Source organism: Eulemur rufifrons, chromosome 7 (assembly GCF_041146395.1).
Source record: "Eulemur rufifrons isolate Redbay chromosome 7, OSU_ERuf_1, whole genome shotgun sequence".
In the NCBI taxonomy this organism is placed as follows: domain Eukaryota; kingdom Metazoa; phylum Chordata; class Mammalia; order Primates; family Lemuridae; genus Eulemur; species Eulemur rufifrons.
The window spans coordinates 65,019,844-65,039,351 of NC_090989.1; the positions used below are offsets into that span (position 1 = coordinate 65,019,844).

At 39.7% G+C, this 19,508-nt stretch overlaps 1 protein-coding gene across 1 annotated transcript in view; it reads left to right on the top strand.

The window, feature by feature from the left end:
- Positions 1–18,335, top strand: part of LOC138387922 (protein mono-ADP-ribosyltransferase PARP14-like) — a 41,754-nt gene extending 23,419 nt beyond the window's left edge. The window contains exons 9-17 of the mRNA XM_069475112.1: positions 947–1,025; positions 3,668–3,817; positions 5,105–5,167; positions 5,488–5,655; positions 7,679–7,885; positions 7,967–8,566; positions 9,886–10,019; positions 15,556–15,730; positions 16,073–18,335. Of these exons, the coding sequence (XP_069331213.1) occupies positions 947–1,025; positions 3,668–3,817; positions 5,105–5,167; positions 5,488–5,655; positions 7,679–7,885; positions 7,967–8,566; positions 9,886–10,019; positions 15,556–15,730; positions 16,073–16,362 (1,866 nt within the window). The 3' untranslated portion in view covers positions 16,363–18,335. The remainder of the gene's footprint in view (positions 1–946; positions 1,026–3,667; positions 3,818–5,104; positions 5,168–5,487; positions 5,656–7,678; positions 7,886–7,966; positions 8,567–9,885; positions 10,020–15,555; positions 15,731–16,072) is intronic.
- Positions 18,336–19,508: the final 1,173 nt, after the last annotated feature.

Sequence of the window (19,508 nt, forward strand, 5' to 3'; positions counted from 1 at the left end):
CATGACCTCTAAATATGCTTTATTTGGGCTAGTTTCTTAAAATTTTAATCTATTGCTAACATTGAAAAACAAAAAATTTTACATAAAACTCCAGATGTCCACCATGACCTAAAATTTCAAAACTTCTGGCACATTGGACATGGATTCCTGCTAGGAACAGTTTGCTGTGGCTGAGTAGCAGCTGCTCTGTAGTTCTCCGGAGTCTACTCAGTCCACCTTGACACTTGTGCCTGGTTACCTGCCTGGCCCCTGGAGGCCGGGAGTCTGAGTCCCTCGCTCTTCTCTCTGTCTGGGTCCTTCTCCCGTCATTGCATCAGTCTGTAGATACTCGGTTTTTTCCCATCAAAATTCTCTTAAACTAGATTTTACAGTTGGCAAGTTATTTGCTTTTACTGATTATGAAGGTAATACATGTTCATTGTAAAACTCGAACAATACGAAATGCATAAATTCTTCAGTTGTATTTTATGCCAGTCTTCTTTACTACATGTGTGCTTTTTAAAGTCAGATTATATAACATGTAATTTAATATCCTTCTTTTTTCATTTAATAGTGTAAAATGACCATTTCCCTATTTTATTAAATATTCTTTGAGAATGTGATTTTTAATGGCTGCTAAATATTCTGACACGTGGATATTCCAAAATTTATGTAACTATTTCTCTATTGAATTTTTAAGTTTTATTTTTTCTTTATTATGAATAGCACTCTAATGAATATCCTTGTATTTCTATCTTTGTTCACACCTTTGGTAATTTTCATAAGACACATTTGTAGAAATAGAAATATATGTATTGTTTGCATAACTTGAAAAATCTGTAATAAAATTAATACTGTTTTACAATTGTTCTCTCCCAAATATGTATGTACGCATGTAGAATCAAAAGCCCTGATGAATCAAATTTATTCAAGAGTATAATGGTCAAAACTATGTTTATATTTTCAGGCATTTTCAGATGAATTTGCCAGGAGGGCTAATGGAAATCTCGTCAGTGATAAAATTCCCAAAGCTGAAGATACAAAAGGTTCAGTAAAGCTTTTAAATTGAGAAATGATTTCTAGTTGGTAATTAACTATTCAGTGACAAGTAAAAGATGATAGTGATAATTTTTATGAAAAAATTCCAATGAGTGATAAGATACTGAATTGTGTTCCATATACCTGAGCATGCAAGACACTGGCCATGTTTATGTGATCAGGAGCAAAAGAGAAGGTGGCCAACTCACATAATCTGTCTAATGGGTTTTATTTTATTTTATTTTATTTATTTATTTTTGAGACAGAATCTCGCTTTGTTGCCCGGGCTAGAGTGAGTGCTGTGGCATCAGCCTAGCTCACAGCAACCTCAAACTCCTGGGCTTAAGCGATCCTACTGCCTCAGCCTCCTGAGTAGCTGGGACTACAGGCATGCGCCACCATGCCCGGCTATTTTTTTCTATATATATTTTTAGATGGCCAGATAATTTCTTTCTATTTTTAGTAGAGACAGGGTCTCGAACTCCTGACCTCGAGCAATCCACCCTCCTCGGCCTTCCAAAGTGCTAGGATTACAGGCATGAGCCACTGCGCCCCACCTAATGGGTTTTAAATGGTGACAAAATGACTATTTCCTAAGGATAATGTGACATGTATTTTTAAAAATAGACAAATTTAGAGAGACAATACTAATAAATACCTCTGTCAAAGTTGTTGTTGCTACATTTGCATTTATCCTGTTTGGGGTTCACTGAAGCTTCTCGGATATACAAATGTATGTCTTCCATCAAATTTGGAAATTTTGAAGTTATTTCTTTAAATATTTTTGTCTGCACTCGTCTCTTTCACTCTTTCATGTCTCCTTCTGATACTCCAATAATGTGAATACTAAGCCTTTCGATAGTGTCCCACAGGTCTGTGAGCAGCTGTTCTTCCCACCCCCCAATCTTTTTCCTCTCTGTCCTTCAGATTGGATAATTTATATTGATCTGCTTTCAAGTTCACTGAGTCTGCTCTCTGTCCGCTATGCTATTGAGCCCATCCAGTGAATTTTTACTTAAGATACTGTGTTTTAAAGTTCTAAAATGTCCATTTGGTTCTTCGTAAAATAGTTTCTATTCCTATGCTCCTATTTTTCCATTCATTCCACATCACTTCCATTCATTCAAATGTTTACTTTGATCTCATGGATCATAGGAATAGTAGATACCTTTAAAGTCTGATAATTTCAACATCTGGATCACTTTGGGATTGGCATCTACTGATTGTCCTTATCCTTGAGAGTTGGCCATATTTTCCTGGTCCTTTCTATGACAAGCAATTTTGGAATATAGGCTAGACATTTTGAATAGTATGTTGTGAGACTTGGGTCTTGTTAAAATCCTCTGGAGAATGGCGATCGTTTGTTTAATTGTTGAGCAGCCAGGCAGTCCATTAGGTTCATTCTGCAAGTTCTGTCTCACCTCTTCAGGCAGTGGCTCCAGTGTCAGTTCGGTTCTCAAAGTCTTTCCTATGCTGCTTTGGGTCCGCCCCACCCATGAGCAGCTCTGGAGTGAGCTCAGTTCATACACAGGATTAGGGGATCCCTCTCTCCAGCTGTCAGCTTTCTAGGATTCCTCTCCCACTCTCTGGGTTGCATTTTCCAGGTCCTCTGTTCAGAAAGACAGGGTTCCCTCAAGCCTGTTGTCTTGCCTCACAGTTTTGCATCACCAGGGTTGCCCTTGGGCTAAGTGGAGAGAGAAAAGAAAGTGAGAAAAAAAAAAAAAGTAATAACATACACACATCCACTTTTAAGACCACAGAGGCGCTTATCCCTGATTTTTCTGGCCAGAAATACAGGACGTCTCTCAGAGTTTGAGCTCCCTGTGGTGTCAGTGTAGAGTTCTGCAACTGAGATCATCTTGGGCAAGGGCCTGGATTAAAAAAGAAGAAAGTCCAGACTCGGTAACTCACACCTATAATCCTAGCACTTTAGGAGACCAAGGTGGGAGGATCGCTTGAGCCCAGGAGTTTGAGGTTGCAGTGAGCTATGATGACACCACTGTACCCCAGCCTGGACAACAAAAAGAGACCCAATCTGGAAAAAAAAAAAAAAAAAGGTGGCAGGGGGCAAGGAGAATGAGAATTCCCTCCCATACTATTCAGCTCCCAGGGACACTTTTCCCAAAGCTCTGGCCACAAAGATAGGAATTCTCTGCAAGTTTTGCTGCCTGCTCCCATTGTGCAGTTCTGCAACTAGGGCCACTCTTGGGTCAAAGCTGGGAGAGAAAAGAGGAAAAATTTTAAAACAGAACAAAATGAGAAACTCCCCCCCACCCCACCGAGCCTCAGACAGGTTGCTTCTGCAAGTTTTGGCTCCCGTCCTCAATCCAACTGCTGCCATTGTTACTTTTCAGAGTTCTCAGGTAGTGGCTTTTTGTGTCTGAGTTTTTGTTGTAATCAATGGTGGAGGGAGACTTTAGTGGGCTAACTTCACCTTGGCCAGCACCAAAGTCCATGTTTGACATGCATTGTATTTTCTAATTCTTTTTCAGAATCAGACCATCACTGGGGTTCAGGGTCAGGGCCACATTAGGCTAGAGGTCACAGAGAGAGGGAAGATGGATGAGAGGGGCACATGGGAGGAGCACCAGACCCAAATCATTCTTGCTGTTGCTAACTTGGTTATTGACTCCACTTGTTTTCTTTTCAGGTCTTTATGGGACTATTTCTAGCCCCAGTTTAGAAGTGTATGAAATGAAGATTGGCCCCATCATCTTCCAGGTGGCTTCTGGAGATATCACCAATGAGGAGGCAGATGTGATCGTAAATTCAACATCAAAAACATTTAATCTCAAAGCAGGTACTTTACTTGTATGATTTTGATGAGTGTAATAGTTAACAGTAGATGCCATGAAAGGAAGTTTTCTATAGCCAAACTGGTTTTTATATCTTTGACTTGTTAATATTAATTAAAAATTTTTTTGAGACAGAGTCTCACTTTGTCACCCAAGCTGGAGTGCAGTGGTATCATCATAGCTCCCAGCAACCTCAAACTCCTAGGCTCAAGTGATTTCTCCTGCCTCAGCCTCCTGAGGAGTGGAGCTGGGACTACAGGCACATGCCAACATGTTTATTAATTAAAAATTTTTTTTTTGGTAGTGACAAGGTCTGGCTTTGCTGTTCAGGCTGGTCTCGAACTCCTGGCTTCAAGCAATTCTCCTGCTTCAACCTCCCAAAGTGCTGGGATTATAGGCATGAGCCACCATGCCCAGCCAATAATTTTTTTAAAAAGTTGTTTTTTTCTTTTTTTGAGACAGAGTCTCACTATGTTGTCCAGGTTAGAGTGTAGTGGCATGATCACAGTTTACTGCAACCTCAAACTCCTAGGCTCAGGAAATCCTCCTAACTCAGCCTCCCCAGTAGCTGGGACTAGAGGTGTGCATCACCATGTCTGGCTAATTTTTAAAAATATTTTGTAGAAACAGGGTCTTGCTATGTTGCCCAGGCTGGTCTCAAATGCTGGCCTCACACAGTCCTCCTGCCTTAGCCTCCCAAAGTCCTGGGATTACAGGCATGAGCCACCATACCCAGACTTTTAAATTATTTTGGTAGGTTTTCTCATAATTAGTAACAGTTATTTTATGAATTTTTCTTCTTTGTCATCAGCAATACCCAGGTTATAGGATTCCTTTGATGGGGGAGAATGGACTTAAAATGAGGAAATCTTTCTGATCCAAATGTACCATAGTGATTTTTTATTCGTGTTTGTTATCATCTTTTTTTTTTTTTTTTTCCTTTTTGAGACAGAGTCTCACTCTGTTGCCCAGGCTAGAGTGAGTGCCGTTGCGCCAGCCTAGCTCACAGCAACCTCAAACTCCTGAGCTCAAGAGATCCTCCTGTCTCAGCCTCCCGAGTAGCTGGGACTACAGGCATGCGCCACCATGCCTGGCTAATTTTTTCTATATATATTTTTAGCTGTCCATATAATTTCTTTCTATTTTTAGTAGAGGTGGGGTCTCGCTCTTGCTCAGGCTGGTCTCGAACTCCTGAGCTCAAATGATCCGCCCACCTCGGCCTCCCAGAGTGCTAGGATTACAGGCGTGAGCCACCGCGCCCGGCCTGTTATCATCTTGATTTTCTCATTTAGGAGTCTCCAAAGCAATTTTAGAAAGTGCTGGACAAAGTGTGGAAATGGAATGTTCTCTGCAAGGTAAGGCATAGTGCTACTTTTTGTTCAAAATTGTAACTGGATGGGAGGCCGTGGAGAGGCTGAGGAAAGTCTTGGGACTGGGGAGACAACGCATCAATTTTAAAAATCATACATTTTACTGAAGAATCCCAATCACAGAGAATTAGACTTGAGAAGTAATCTCACAGTTAAAGAGAATTTAAGCCATACACTTTCATTAAAGATAGTATTTTAGGAATTTTTAATTCATAAATTCCTTACTTGCCAAATCAGACATTTTGCTTTCTAAACAAAGGGTGGGTCCAGCATCTAATTTTGCATCTTTTTGGTCTGTTTCCCAGCTCAACAGGGCAAGAATGATTATATAATTACTGAAGGTGGACTACTGAGGTGCAAGAAAATCATTCATGTTGTTGGTGGAAATGATGTCAAGAGATCGGTTTCCTGTGTTTTGCAGGAGTGTGAAAAACAGAATTACTCATCCATTTGCCTCCCAGCCATTGGGACAGGTTTGTGGCCTCTGGCTGTCAAGGCAACTCCTGAGGCGTCCACTTTCCCTTAGGTTTGGTGCTGAGTGTGACGCAGTCAGTGGGGAGTCTGAGCCTGGGCAGCGACAGTTAATCCAGGAGGGGACAGCTTCCTCACCCCAGGGCAGCCCCCGAGGGAAGGAGCAAAGCCTGTGGACAGTTTAAGTAAAAGAGAAAAAAATGAAGGAAACTGAAGAGAGTGTTGGGATATTAGAGATACAGAAAGAAGGGAAGGGAGAGAATGAAAAGAAAGGCCGTCCGTCATTCTCCTTCATCAGTTCCTTCCTCTGCTTTCGCTTCCCTGCACAGTCTACATTATTTAGTCCTTAACTTTCTCTGCTGTCCGGTCCCCATGGAGAACATTAGTGCATCAACTTTCACCTGACCCGAGCTGACTCCCAGATGAGCATTTCCAGCCTGCAGCTCAACAGCCGGTGTGTCCGTGGGCATAAGGGCGTCTCTGTGTGGACGTTTCCCAGTCACCGGATCCTAGTGCTTCCTAAACTCAACTCTCCACTTTCCTCTTTTGAGCCTACTTGCCTCTTTGAGTTTCTCGTTTTCTTCCAACTATGTCATGATTGAGTGATTCTTCATATATAAGGATGGTGCTTTGGATTAATCTTGAGTCAGGTGATGCTCTTTGAGCTGTTTCTCCAGGAATCAGAGTCATGTGCATAGATTAGGAATTCCTGCTCTGTCTCCCTTAAGAGAGCTGGTCAGAGAAGGCGTGCACTCTTAGACCTGAAGTGAATGGAGCTTCCTGGTCCCAGTGGGAAACCACTTAGCATTGGATCTGTCATTCTGTTGTTTAGGAAAGTTTAAATGTCTTAGGCTGACATTCTAGGCTCTCCAAAAATTTAGCCTCAATAAACTTAAGTTAACCATCCCAGAATGGTATAGAATTACAGAAAGCAAGATATGAGTCAAAAGACCAGAAGAATGCCCAGAAAGTGACAAGGATGGTTAAATTTATTGAAGCTATGCTCTTCCAAATACCATGGAAAAACCACAGTTTTGCAAAGGAGAACTTCCCTCTTTCCCTGATCATCTAATAAAAAAACTGGACAAGTCCTCTTGGTTAATTTTATATGGGGTTTGTCTACATTCCTACAATTGTCTACCTAGCCAAGTCAGAGGTCTCCTCCTTTTCTACGATAGTGGTGGTATCATCCAAGTGTGCTCTTACCAGTGTGGCCAGGGGACTTTTACATTGCCCGTCACGTCACTTTGCCAGCTGCCATTCATATGGGATTCTTTCCATGGCTGAAAGGGACTTTTTGTGATCTCACCTAGGCAGTGGCTTTCATGGCTTAAGAAAAAGGCTATGGAGTATGTTGAAAATACAAAAGGATCTGCTCAGGGTGGCTGCCTGGAACCCTGCTGGTCAGCTAAAATCTCGCTGAATGTGGGAGGAAAGACTTCCTGGAAGCTCATGGATAACTCGTATGCAAAGAATTATAGATTATAACAAATAACTTACAGCTCCAGGTATCTTACAAAATTAGCTTAGTTTAAATCAGTTTCCCAAAGATATCTCGGAGAATAAGGATACATGCATAAAATCAAGTGATGACTCAGTCAAAAAAACATGTTTTTCTCTTTAAAGAGCATGTTGTTTCAATATATATTAGCATCTTCTGCTTCATATGGCTTTTTTGAGAACACTAGTGAGCCAAGAAGAAAAGTTACCTGTGGTCTGTAATAGGGGGAAGAAGACGGTGAGCTAGGATAAGCTGAATACAGTAGATACGGACGTCAGACACCCAGAAGTTAAGTTTCTGGAACCTGTGTTCATTGCTGGGCTGTTGGCTTCCTGATCCTGGAATGAAAACTCCCCATTGCATGTGGGACCTCAAAAGTGTTTGCTGATGCATTGTTAGAAAATTTCACAGTGATGAAAGAATTGGGAAGTGGGCATTTATTCTGTGAGCACCTAATTTATTCCTCAGGCTTTTCCAGTAGGGTCTTTATTTTCTTCAGTCATTTGTATTGTTTGCTTTTCCAGGAAATGCCAAACAAGACCCAGATAAGGTTGCTGAAGCCATAATTGACGCGATTGAAGACTTTATCCAGAAAGGATCAGCACAATCTGTGAAAAAAGTTAAAGTTGTTATCTTTCTGCCTCAAGTGCTGGATGTGTTTTATGCCAACATGAAGAAAAGAGAAGGGTCTCAGCCTTCTCCCCAACAGTCTATGATGTCTAAACTTGCATGTGAGTTGTTTGTTTTTATGAAATGCATGTTCCTAACATTGCCGTCACATGGAAAATATCCAATCTTCCTTTTCTTTTTAGCATATTTCGGCTTTTCAAGAAAATCTCCCAAAAAACAGACACCTTTGGTTTTGGAAAAGAAAACAGAATCAGCAATTTTTCAGGTATGTGGTGAAAATATAAATTGTGTGGAAGACACTATCTCCTGGATTAAAGAACTGATTAAAAAGGAACAGTTCCCTTACATCAGTGAAGACGAGTCTATCAAAGACTTTGATGAAAAGGAATATCAGGAATTGAATGAGCTGCAGAAGAAGTTAAATATCAGCATTTCCCTGGACCATAAGAGACCTTCGATTGAGGTTTTGGGGATTAGCAGAGATGTGATGGAGGCTAGAGATGCAATTGAGAAAATGATCAAGAGAGTTCGACTGGACAAAGAACAGGAGTCCCGGGCAGATTGTGTCAGTGAATTTATAGAATGGCAATATAATGACAACAATACATTTCGTTGTTTTGACAAAATAACCAACCTGCAATTGGAGGATGCAAAGAGAGCAAAGAAAAAAACAATTGTTATCAAAATTAACAATGGGAGCTACACAGTGAACTTGGACACATACACTGCCACAGACGTAAATGGACACGGTTTACCTCTTCAGCGCCTCACAAAAACTGAAGGTAAGTTAAACTTTCCTGCCTGTCATCCATTATTTTACACCAACTTTGAGCTTAACACTACTCTGTACAAACATCAAAATTTCAAATAGAAAAAATTCAAGTAACACTAGTGGAATAAACTAGAAAATATGGTCTGTGAGCTTACCCAGCTGACATTATGGCTGGGAAAACACAACATGGACACACACAAACAACCTGAAGTTGATCATCTTAATGGTAACAGTAGCCACCCCTTGCATTTGCTTCCATCTCTACAGTTTGTTAGCTTCTCAGAGCTAGTTCTGCAGGGGAGGTCATGGCCACATCAGTCAGGAGAGGGAAAACCATAGGCTTAACAGAAAAGAGGCCCAGGGTTTCTAGAACACAGGGGTGAAAGCGAGGAAACAGAAGACAGCCTGGTCAGAGAGCCGGCCTTCTCTATGTCTGTGGCTGACAACCCAGGCAGGATGGGGAGTCGGTAGGAACTTCCCCCAGAAGTCACCTCTGCCCTGAGCAGAAGGTTCCTCGACACAACAGGAAGTAGCTTCAGATTCTCTTGGGATCTGCTCCCCAAAAAGGGAATGACCGTCTCGTGTAGACAGCCATGCGTACCTTCAAACCACATAAGTCCCCCACTGAACACAAGTTGATTGGCTTCCAGTACACTTTATTCCTCTCTTGTGAGATCAGTGTGAATGCATCCCTCAGGCCCTGAGCAACCCCAGGGGAATGACAAATCGTGCATAGTGTTCCACCTAGCAGAGGAGGAGACAGAGCTGCCACCACAACCTGTCACATAGCAAAACCTACCACCGAACCACCTCTTAAGGACACTGTGAAGAATAATGAAAAAATAGACATGGAGTACCTCGTGGCAGTGGCGGTGAGCAGTCCTGGCAAAAATCCTGCATACGCAAAACAATAGCAACCAGAACATTGTAGGGAAATAATTCATTGTTAAATTAAGACAGATTAGAGACTGAACAGAACATGTAGATATGTAGAACAGAACTGAATAGAACATGTAGAACTGTACCAACAGTTCTCCAGTCTTAGCATGATCAAAACTTCAGATGCAGACACACAGGCTCCACCCCTCAGAGATTCTGACTCAGTAGATCTGTGGCTGTTTTGTTTTTTTTTTTTTTTAAAAACAAGCATTTCAGTTGGTTCTGATGTAGGTTGTCTGTTGTTTACACTTTGAAAAACTTTCTGCTAAAAAGATAAAGTTCTTGAGCACTGAGACTTAGGAGACTGTAAAACAAGAACACAGATGCTATTCTCATTTTCAATGCATACTGGGAATGTGTGTGGGAGTCCTCAAAACGTCTCCTTTGCAGTTGACATCCCTGCACACTGGAGTGATATGAAGCAGCAGAATTTCCTTGTGGTGGAGCTGCCACCTGGCCACCCAGAATACAGCACTGTGGCAAACAGGTTCAATCAGACCTGCTCAGGCTTCGTAATAGAGAAGGTAAGCCTGCTGGCGACATGGACCTCCTGAATGGTGGAAATAAGTGGTCATGGTCCTATGTAAATACATTTTCATCCACTGCCTTTCACATTTTTTTAAGCCCAGCATTAGAATTTTTATGGTAATGAGATATTAGATTCTAGATTCTACTCATCTGATCATAATTACTGAGACATTACGATTCTTGTGTCATTTATTAGATTGCAATACATTAGAATAGTAAAGACATACTTGCTTTGTGAAGCAAGCCAATACAAGTTCAAAGGTATGGCATCACAGTTGGATTCGATAACTGGCAAATACCACGAAGAGCTGTACAGAGGCTCCTCAGGCCAGGCCCATGTTCTTCCACCTCTCCATTCGCGGGTCAACAGTGCGCCCTTCATAAATCCCGCAGCCCTTCCTTGTTCGTCTCAATTATTTTATCATTTTCTTCCACTTTTAAACATTGTTGATGTTGCTTTTGGAAATTGTGTTCTTTCTTAACTTCCGTGGCAATATTATTTTGATTCTTTTTTTTCTCCTTAACTCATTTTCTTTTTGTTATCACTGGTATCTGTTTCTCCTCCAAACTCCTAATTCTAGCTTTATCCACAGCTTATACTTTGGTCTTCTGTCTCTGCACCTCACTGGGGAATGCATTTACCCTTCCTGGCTTCAGCTATTAGTGCAACATTGATAGTTCCCAAATCAACATTACCAACCTGGATTTTTGACTCAAGTTCTAGAACGTACTCCCAGTGGCCTGAAAAATCTCCACTTACATATCTAACTGCTAAACCAACTTCTCTAAAACTTAACTCATCATCTGTAAGTAATTCTCTTTCCCCTTCCTTCCTCATTTCTGTTGTTGGTGCCACCACTTTCTGAGTACAGCCAAAGATCTTTGATCCATAATAATGAGTCTGCCAGTAAGGCCTGCATTTTCTTTCTTTGTAAATTTTTCTCGTACTTTCTATTTGCATTGTCACCACTCTGTTTATTCATGTAGTTAAGCATTTAATAATTCAAGAAAGATTTAAAGCATCCTAAAAAGAGAAATACCTTCAGATAAAATAAATATACAAAGAAAAATGGATAAAGAGAAAAGGAGGGTAGGGAAAATAAGATAATACAGAGGTATTGCTAGTTCACAAAAATATATAACATGAAGTTACCAGTTTCTTTCTGAGCTTCCTAGTAGACAAAGCAAAGAAGTAAACATTCAGTTACAAGACATCATGTCTATAAATCAAAAAGCAAATTTGATAAGGAAACTCACAGCTTTTCACAGTACTGAGATTTCTCTTGTGGGGCAAGTACTGGAGAATATACTTGACATCACCTTCACAATAAATTCAATATCAAATTTTATACCACTATTTAAAAAAAAACATTCCGTGATATGAACTGGTTGAACAAAACTGATGCCTGATTGAATTATGTGATTCAAGTACACAGCTCTTTGATGTTCTAGTTCTAAGACAACAAGTAAGTTTCATTCCAAATACCAATTACAGTTAACTGGTAGTGTGGCTGACTGGCACATTGTGATGGGATGCCAAGTTCAGACTGAGCAGGAATGAACGTCCCACTTGATCAGCAATGTCTGCAGTGGGCCCTGTGGAAGCCAGCTATGTGTTGGCAGACCGTAGCTAGGGAAATGATTTCAACACTTTTTTACAGTGGAACCCTTTTTTCCAATAAAATCTTATGTGAAATCCCAGTGTGTGAACCAGATAAAAGCAGAGGTTTCCAGAGGTATGAAAACACCAACATGAAAAATGGGTGGCTTGTCATCCTCCATGACTATTATGTCTTATGATGAAGATTTTTAACGTCTATAAACCTTTCACTTAGATTCAACAAATTTGCCACATTTACTTTCTCTCCCTCTGTCTCAGTTTTCGCTGAAGCATTTGAAAGTAAGTTGCAGACATCATGATACTTCTAAATATTTTAGCACATATCTCCTAAGAATAAAGACTTTCTCTGCCATTTAGCCCATGTAAGAAAATTAACATTAATTCAATAATATCCAATATAGGGTCCATATTCAAATATTTCCAGTTGCTCAAAAAAATCTTTCTTATAACTTCCCTTATCCCCAATCTGGGTTCACACACTGTATTCGATCATTATGTTTCCTTTGTCTCTTCTAATATAGAATAGTACTGCATTTTAAAAAATTATTTTTCATGACATTGAATTTTTTTTTAAGACTTTAAACCAATTGTGTTGTAGAATGTCCCACATTCTGGATCTGTTATGCCTTGATTTTTTGGGGAAGAATGCTTACCAGTTTTCTTATAGATTATAGACTTCTCTGATTCTTCCTAGTGTCATTTACTTTATTTCTCTATTCTCTTTGTTTCTGGTAAATGGGGAGTTAGGTTGAAAGATTTGGGTAAATTCAGGTAAATATTTTTTGCAAGAATATGTCATAGGTGACACATCACATCAGGAACCCCCATATGGTAAATTTGTCTTTTTATTAATAATGCTAAGTTTAGTCACTAGTTAAGGTGGTAACCACCATCTCTCTCCGTTGGAATCAGTAGATAATTTGTGGGATGATTCATTATCACTGTATGTGTATCCTGTTCCCCAACAACCTTCTACTGATTGATTTTTAACATCCATTGATGGTCCTTGCCTGAATCCATTATTACACTCGAGATTACAAGATGGTGATTTTCTAATTCTCTCTATGTATTATATATATACAATGACATATATATATTATCTGGCATTTTTGTAAGGCATAAATTTTCTTCCTGCCTGCTTTTTAAAGATTTCAATATGTTATATTTAATTATGGTGATTATTCCATTAGATGCACAAATTATCCTCCATTTGGCTGGCAGGAAGTTGGTTCCCAGGAATTTTGATGACTCAATTAATCTTTGGTATCTCTTCACTTTCTGTCACAAGATTTCTCATGCTCCCCCTGTACTTTCCTTGTCGCATGTCTGGAATCAGACATTTCTCAAAGAAGCCTTGATTCCTTTTATTGGGGAATGGTAGAGAGAAACCAAGAGTTGTGTGCTGAATGTGCTCACTGCTACTGAGGTGTTGTTGCTTCCAGCATCTTTTGTGGCTATAGCTAAGAAAATTATGAACTCATATTCATGTTTTCAATTAAAATTTAATATTGTAGATTTTTTCTTAATACCTTATATTTACTTCTCATTTCCTATACAATAGAAATTTTGGTTTCTAATAACAGCACATATTTACTTATTTGTTTTATCGTATAGTCTACATAAAATTGTGTCAAAGTTATGATACCAAAATTATTACTAGCAATATTAAAATAGTTATGCAAGCTTTCTTTTGGTTATTAGCATATTACAGTATATCCTTTTCCATTCTCTTTCTTTTAACCTTTTAATAACTGTTATGTAAAGATGTGTTTCTTGATAGCAGCATATACTTGAGTATTATTTTTCTTCATCCTGCTTGACAATATTTGTTTTTAAACTGAAATATTTAACCTGTTTATTGTATTTACTGATGTGTTTGGGTTTAAATATACTGCATTCATTTTGTTTCCTATTTATCATATCTATTCTTTGTTCTTTCTCTTTTTCTGCCTTCTTTTGTATTAAATATTTCTATTATTCCATTTTTACCTCTTAATAGAATGTTAGTTATACATTCTATTACATTTCTTTCATTGTTTACCATATAGATTACAACATGCATCCTTGACTAATTAAACTCTAATGTAAATTAGTTTATCATTTCCCAGGTAATACAATGACCTTTGAACAATTTAAGCCCCATTTATCTCTCTCTTGCCTATTGTGTTACTTTTAACATGTATTTTATTCTACGTATATTTGAAATCCTATAAAACATTTTAATTTGTTTCTATAGTATTTATTTATATTTATCAACATATTTATCCTTCCCTCTTACTGTTCTTCAACCTTCCTGTATTTCCATGTTTCCAGCTGGGATCATTTTTCATCTGGATTTAGTATTTCTTTTAATATAGATATGGTAGTGAAGAATTCTCTTAGTTTTTGTCTGAAAATGTCTTTATTTCATTTTTATTCTTTGAAGGGTATTTTTGTTGGGCATAGAATTCTGGATTGGCAATTATTTTCTTTAAGTGCTTTGAAAAAGTTATCCCATTTTCTTCTGACCTTACTGTTTCATGCTATATTTCCCTTCTCTCTGGAATCGTAGCTCATCAAATCCTTGTTGCCTTCAAATAGGCATTTTTTTCTCCTCTAGCTCTTCTGGTAGTTGTCTGTGAGAGGTTGGTCTGATGCAAGTAATCTACCCTAGCCAGAAACCTGCTGCTAATAATAAACCTAGTAAATAAAGTTCAAGATTTATTTGCAACGTTTTTGACCTTAAAACTTATCCCATGCAAAATATATTAATAGAATCAGATTACTGAATTCAGAAATTACTTGAAATAATTCTTTTCTTTGTGTGGTTATTAAATTTTAAAAGGGTAAAAACAACAAACTTTTAAATTTAAGAATTGAAAGACTGAGAAATTGAGGATTATCTCAAAATTCTAAGAAAAAATTTTAAAGGCTTTAAAAACGAACAAAATAAACAAAATTTAAGGTAACTGGAAACAAAATGAACATAAGCATTTTGAAGATTAGAAACTTAGCTATAGGTAAAGAACAAAAAGGGAAAATAATTTTAAAATCATAAATCAGATCAACAAAATACAATGCTGAGACTTTGAACTGGAGGGCAAATTTTATCTCAATTAAACATGAAAAACCCAAAACTAGAGAGAGAGAAAAAAAAAAATCAGATGAATACAGGTATTAGGCCTGAGAGTTCTCTAGAATGGACAGAGATCCTAACAACATGGAACCTTTACCTTGTGCCTTTGCATAAGGTACCCTAGCCACCTTTACCCACCCATCACTCCTCCCAGGACAGCTTTATGAAAGTGCCACTACTTGGAGATTAGGTGACTTTAGAAGCTGATCTGCAACCCAGGACCCAGGCATGTTCCACCACAGCCCTGGAGAGCGCTGCCCAAACAGTGTTGTCAAGGCATGGCCACTTTGGTCTATAGCCAGATCCCTTCCCATCAGGATTCAGGCCCCACTCTTCCAACTGGACCATTAATTAATTAATTTCCTTCTTACCTAGACACTATGTTGCTTCTCCCACTTTTAGAATATGGCTAGGTCAACCAGTATCCTAGAAGGACTGAGGCAGTGAGAGGCAGAGTGACAAAGGGAGGTAGCAGTTATCAGAGTGCATGTAAAAAGCAGGAGCTGCAGAGGCTGGGTCAGCAGAATTCATATAACAAGTACTTAAGATCCTAAACATTGTTTGCTCCCATGTGGTACCTAAAATATGTTAAAATTAAACCAGCATTCTTCCCATTGCCTATGTTCATGAGGCACTGTAACTAAAAAGATTCTGAATGTAGAAAGATGCCATCTGGCATTGAATTTGCTGTTTAGTGTACTTTTTATTTATGAAACATAGTGATCATGTTTCATTTGCTCTATGTATCTTGGCAAGTGCTCTTGGCACTGAGAAAATATTTTTCTTTAATTTGCAGATTGAAAGGATCCAGAATCCAGATCTCTGGAATAGCTACCAGGCAAAGAAAAAAACCATGGATGCGAAGAATGGTCAAACAACAAATGAGAAGCAACTCTTCCATGGGACCGATGTGGGCTCCGTGCCACAGGTCAATAGCAACGGCTTTAACCGCAGCTATGCTGGAAAGAATGGTAAGGAAGCGAGTAATCCGGCTGCTCTGAACCAGGCACCAGCCGTGAGAACCCAAGCTGGCTGGTGACCGTGTGGGTTCATTGTCCCCCGTAGTTGGCAGCCATGTTGCAGCCCAGGCTTTAGGGTAGGATTCATTGTATTTCATCCCAAAGGGGGACTGACTGGCCCTGTCAGGTGGAAAAATTGATGATTAAAAACGAAAGCACACACCAAAAATTTTAAAAGAGGCTTTAGAGAAAAGAACTGAACATTATTTTAACATTATTTGACATATTGGGCCAACATGTCAAATTATACACTAAGTTGAAATTCTTAAACATGATTTGTTGATCTTTTCACAGCTACGGCATATGGAAAGGGAACCTATTTTGCTGTCAATGCCAGTTATTCTGCCAATGATACATACTCCAAACCAGACGGAAGTGGGAAAAAGCGTATGTATTATGTGCGAGTACTTACTGGAGTCTACACCCGTGGATATCAGTCATTAATTGTGCCTCCTTCAAAGAACTCCCAAAATCCAACGGACCTATATGACACTGTCACAGACAATGTGCAAAATCCAAATTTATTTGTGGTATTTTATGACTACCAAGCATACCCAGAGTACCTCATTACTTTTAGACGATAACATTTTGGTATGCTTCCCCCCAAACCATTATTCATCTATACATGTCTAGTTGTAGATTTAGCTTTCTTTTTTTTCCCCTCTTAACTTTTTCTAAGACTAACGGAACCTCCTTTGTCACTGAAATCAGACTTTCTTCAGGTTCTCTTTTGTAATGGAAATGAACCTATCTTGACAGCAAATAAATGTGAGATTTAAATCAGATGATGTAGTTAACAGCTGTTTGTTTACAACTGTGGACATGGTATCTGTGGGGAAAGAATGGGGTTATATTTTCAGAAAAGAGAGAATAGCAATCTTATAGACAGAGGGCATAGCCATGCATTCTAGCTGCCACTGGAGGACACAGCTGGTCTGACATCAGGATGCCGTAGTGCTGCGGGGAGCGCAGTATTACTAAGTGGGTAGGGCTGCTGTCTTCCCTGCGGGACAGGGATGGTATCTTATTCACATTTTTTCCTTGGGCTGAGGTCTGTGCCTGATGTTCAATGGATGCTCCATAAATTTTTGACAAACCAATCAAAAATGAAAAAGCCTACTCAGACTCCTTTTTTTTTTTTTCTTGAGACAGAGTCTCACTCTGTTGCCCGGGCTAGAGTGCTGTGGCATCAGCCTAGCTCACAGCAACCTCAAACTCTGGGGCTCAAGCAATCCTTCTGCTTCAGCCTCCCGAGTAGCTGGGACTACAGGCATGCGCCACCATGTCCAGCTAATTTTTTCTATATATTTTTAGCTGTCCAGATCATTTCTTTCTATTTTTAGTAGAGACGGGGTCTCGCTCTTGCTCAGCCTGGTCTCGAACTCCTGACCTCGAGCGATCCTCCCGCCTCGGCCTCCCAGAGTGCCAGGATTACAGGCGTGAGCCACTGCGCCCGGCCCAGACTCCTATCCAGAGTAGGAACCATCCTTGACTTATTGTCATTTTGCCTCAGACTGAACAGATTCCATGACAGGGAACTTCCTTCTTCACAAAGCAGCCCATGATATGGGGACAGCTCCAGCCAGGGCTCTGGGATGGCAGTGCACTTGTGTCCTGCACACTCCAGGCGCTGTGACTTAGCTGTGGTCTGGGTTAATCATGTCCCATGGAGTTGTGCAGCACAGCAGCCCTGGCTCCAATTGCCAGAAGGTCCTTGGTAATATTGAACCAAAATCTGCCTTCTTATAACTTCTGCTAATTGGTCTTCGTTCTGCCCAGTGAAAACAGTAGGAGAATGCCTGCTACATCTTCAGTGTGAAACCCTTCTACTGTGCGGAGATTAAATGAACTCTAAGATTATTAAAGAGCATATTTTTCTTGGAAGCCCAGCTTTTGGTGATTTTAAAGTCTTGTGTATAAATAATGATGGATGAGTAGGAATTAAACACAGGAATTAAACAGTTATATTGTTAATTTGCTAATCCAGTATCTATGGGATGGTAAAGGAAAAATTTATTTTTAATTTACTCAGGCAAATTTCAGATTCACACATCAGTTAATGAGCATTGATTGTAGCAGGTAGTATAATAGGTGCTTTTACATACATTATTTATTTTGTTTCCCAAAAAACCCTGTGATATAAGAATTGTATCCACATTTTAAACTTGAGGAAACATGCTCAGAGTGCAAAAGCTTCCTTGCCTGAGGTCACCTAGGCAGGAACCCCTGGAGCCAGCAACTGAATCTTGGTCCCTGCGGTCCCTGGCCTCTAGATTAATGTTATTGACTCAGGAACACCTCGGACAAACTTTGAAATATCCCCATCTTTCCTTGTTTTTTGTTTTTGTTTTTTTTTTCCTTCTGGCGTTGGTTTCCACAATGGTCTCTTAATTTGAAGCTCTGTAGCCCAAGAGGCCAGAGCTGACACTGATGCAGGGTCCGTGCAGATGGCACAGTCGGACGCTAGGGGTCGTTGGGATAAAGGCACCCGGCCGTTGCCACTGGGAACACCTGTGCTTGAAGTGGAGGTTGAGGGGGCCCCGCTTGCTGCTTCCTTAACACAGGTCTCAAGAGTTTTTCCTCCAGGGAAGCTTCCTGCACTGAGCATGTTTCCTCAAGTTTGTTTTTTCAAGTGGATTTGCAAAGACTTCATTACTAGGAGTGGCTTCCTAGCTACTGGCTTCCTAACTCAGCATTGACAATGAATATAAGACATTGGAATTAAAAAAGAGACCTGCTTTCATTTGCTTTTGTTCTCCAGTGATTTGGTTAACTCAGGGCAAGGCTGAATGTCAGGGTGTACTGCACTGAAAAATAATGATCCATTCAGTAAATGCTGTAGTTATCCTCAATTTGCGTATGTCAAATATGTCATTTTCCTCCTTTCGAATAAAATACTTGAAAACTGTCATTTGGTGGCAAATATTTTTACCCTAAAGGGCAAATAAAGGGGGGCTTAATGATAAACACAGGCCACTGCTGATTAAAAATAACACTACAGCTAAACATTACAGCATGAAGGTATCCTCACAGAACTAATATTTGGTTGCAAATTATAGGAAGGGGCACAGTACAGGTAGAGTTTAGAAAATCTGAAGGGCAAACTGACCCCAGCAAGTAGCCCCTGTTACTTTGTATCTGTGATAGATCTTGGATTTACTCTAGGGCCAGAGATTCTTAAACGTTTTTGGTATTTGGATCACCTGAGGCATTTGCTGAAATTGCAGGTTCTGACCCCACCCCAAAGGAGTGGTGCCAGAAATCTGCATTTTCAGCAAGCACCTCAAATGATTGTGATATCCCTGGCACCCAGAGCTGTATTAGGACTTTCATGGGCCCCAGAAAATTTTCCCTTGGTGGGCACCTTACTGCATAAAAAATATTAAAAAGCATAATTTGCAACTGCATTGATATGAACATGAATGTAATGGAGGCTGGATTCTATATATATTTTTTCTGATTTTAAAAGAAACTAAAACATCTGTGTGTACCCCTAAAGGCATTGTGCATATTGCACCTATGGTAAGTCATCCCTGGTACTTTAATAATGTGACATTAGGCATAAGGCTGAGATTGTATTTTTTTTAGAGATGCTGTCTTGCTATGTTTCCCAGGCTGGCCTTGAACTCCTGGGCTCAAATGATCCTCCTGCCTCAGCCTCCAGAGCAGCTGGGATTACAGGCATGAGCCTCTGCATCCAGTTGGGCTTGTATTCTTTATCTCCCTTGGC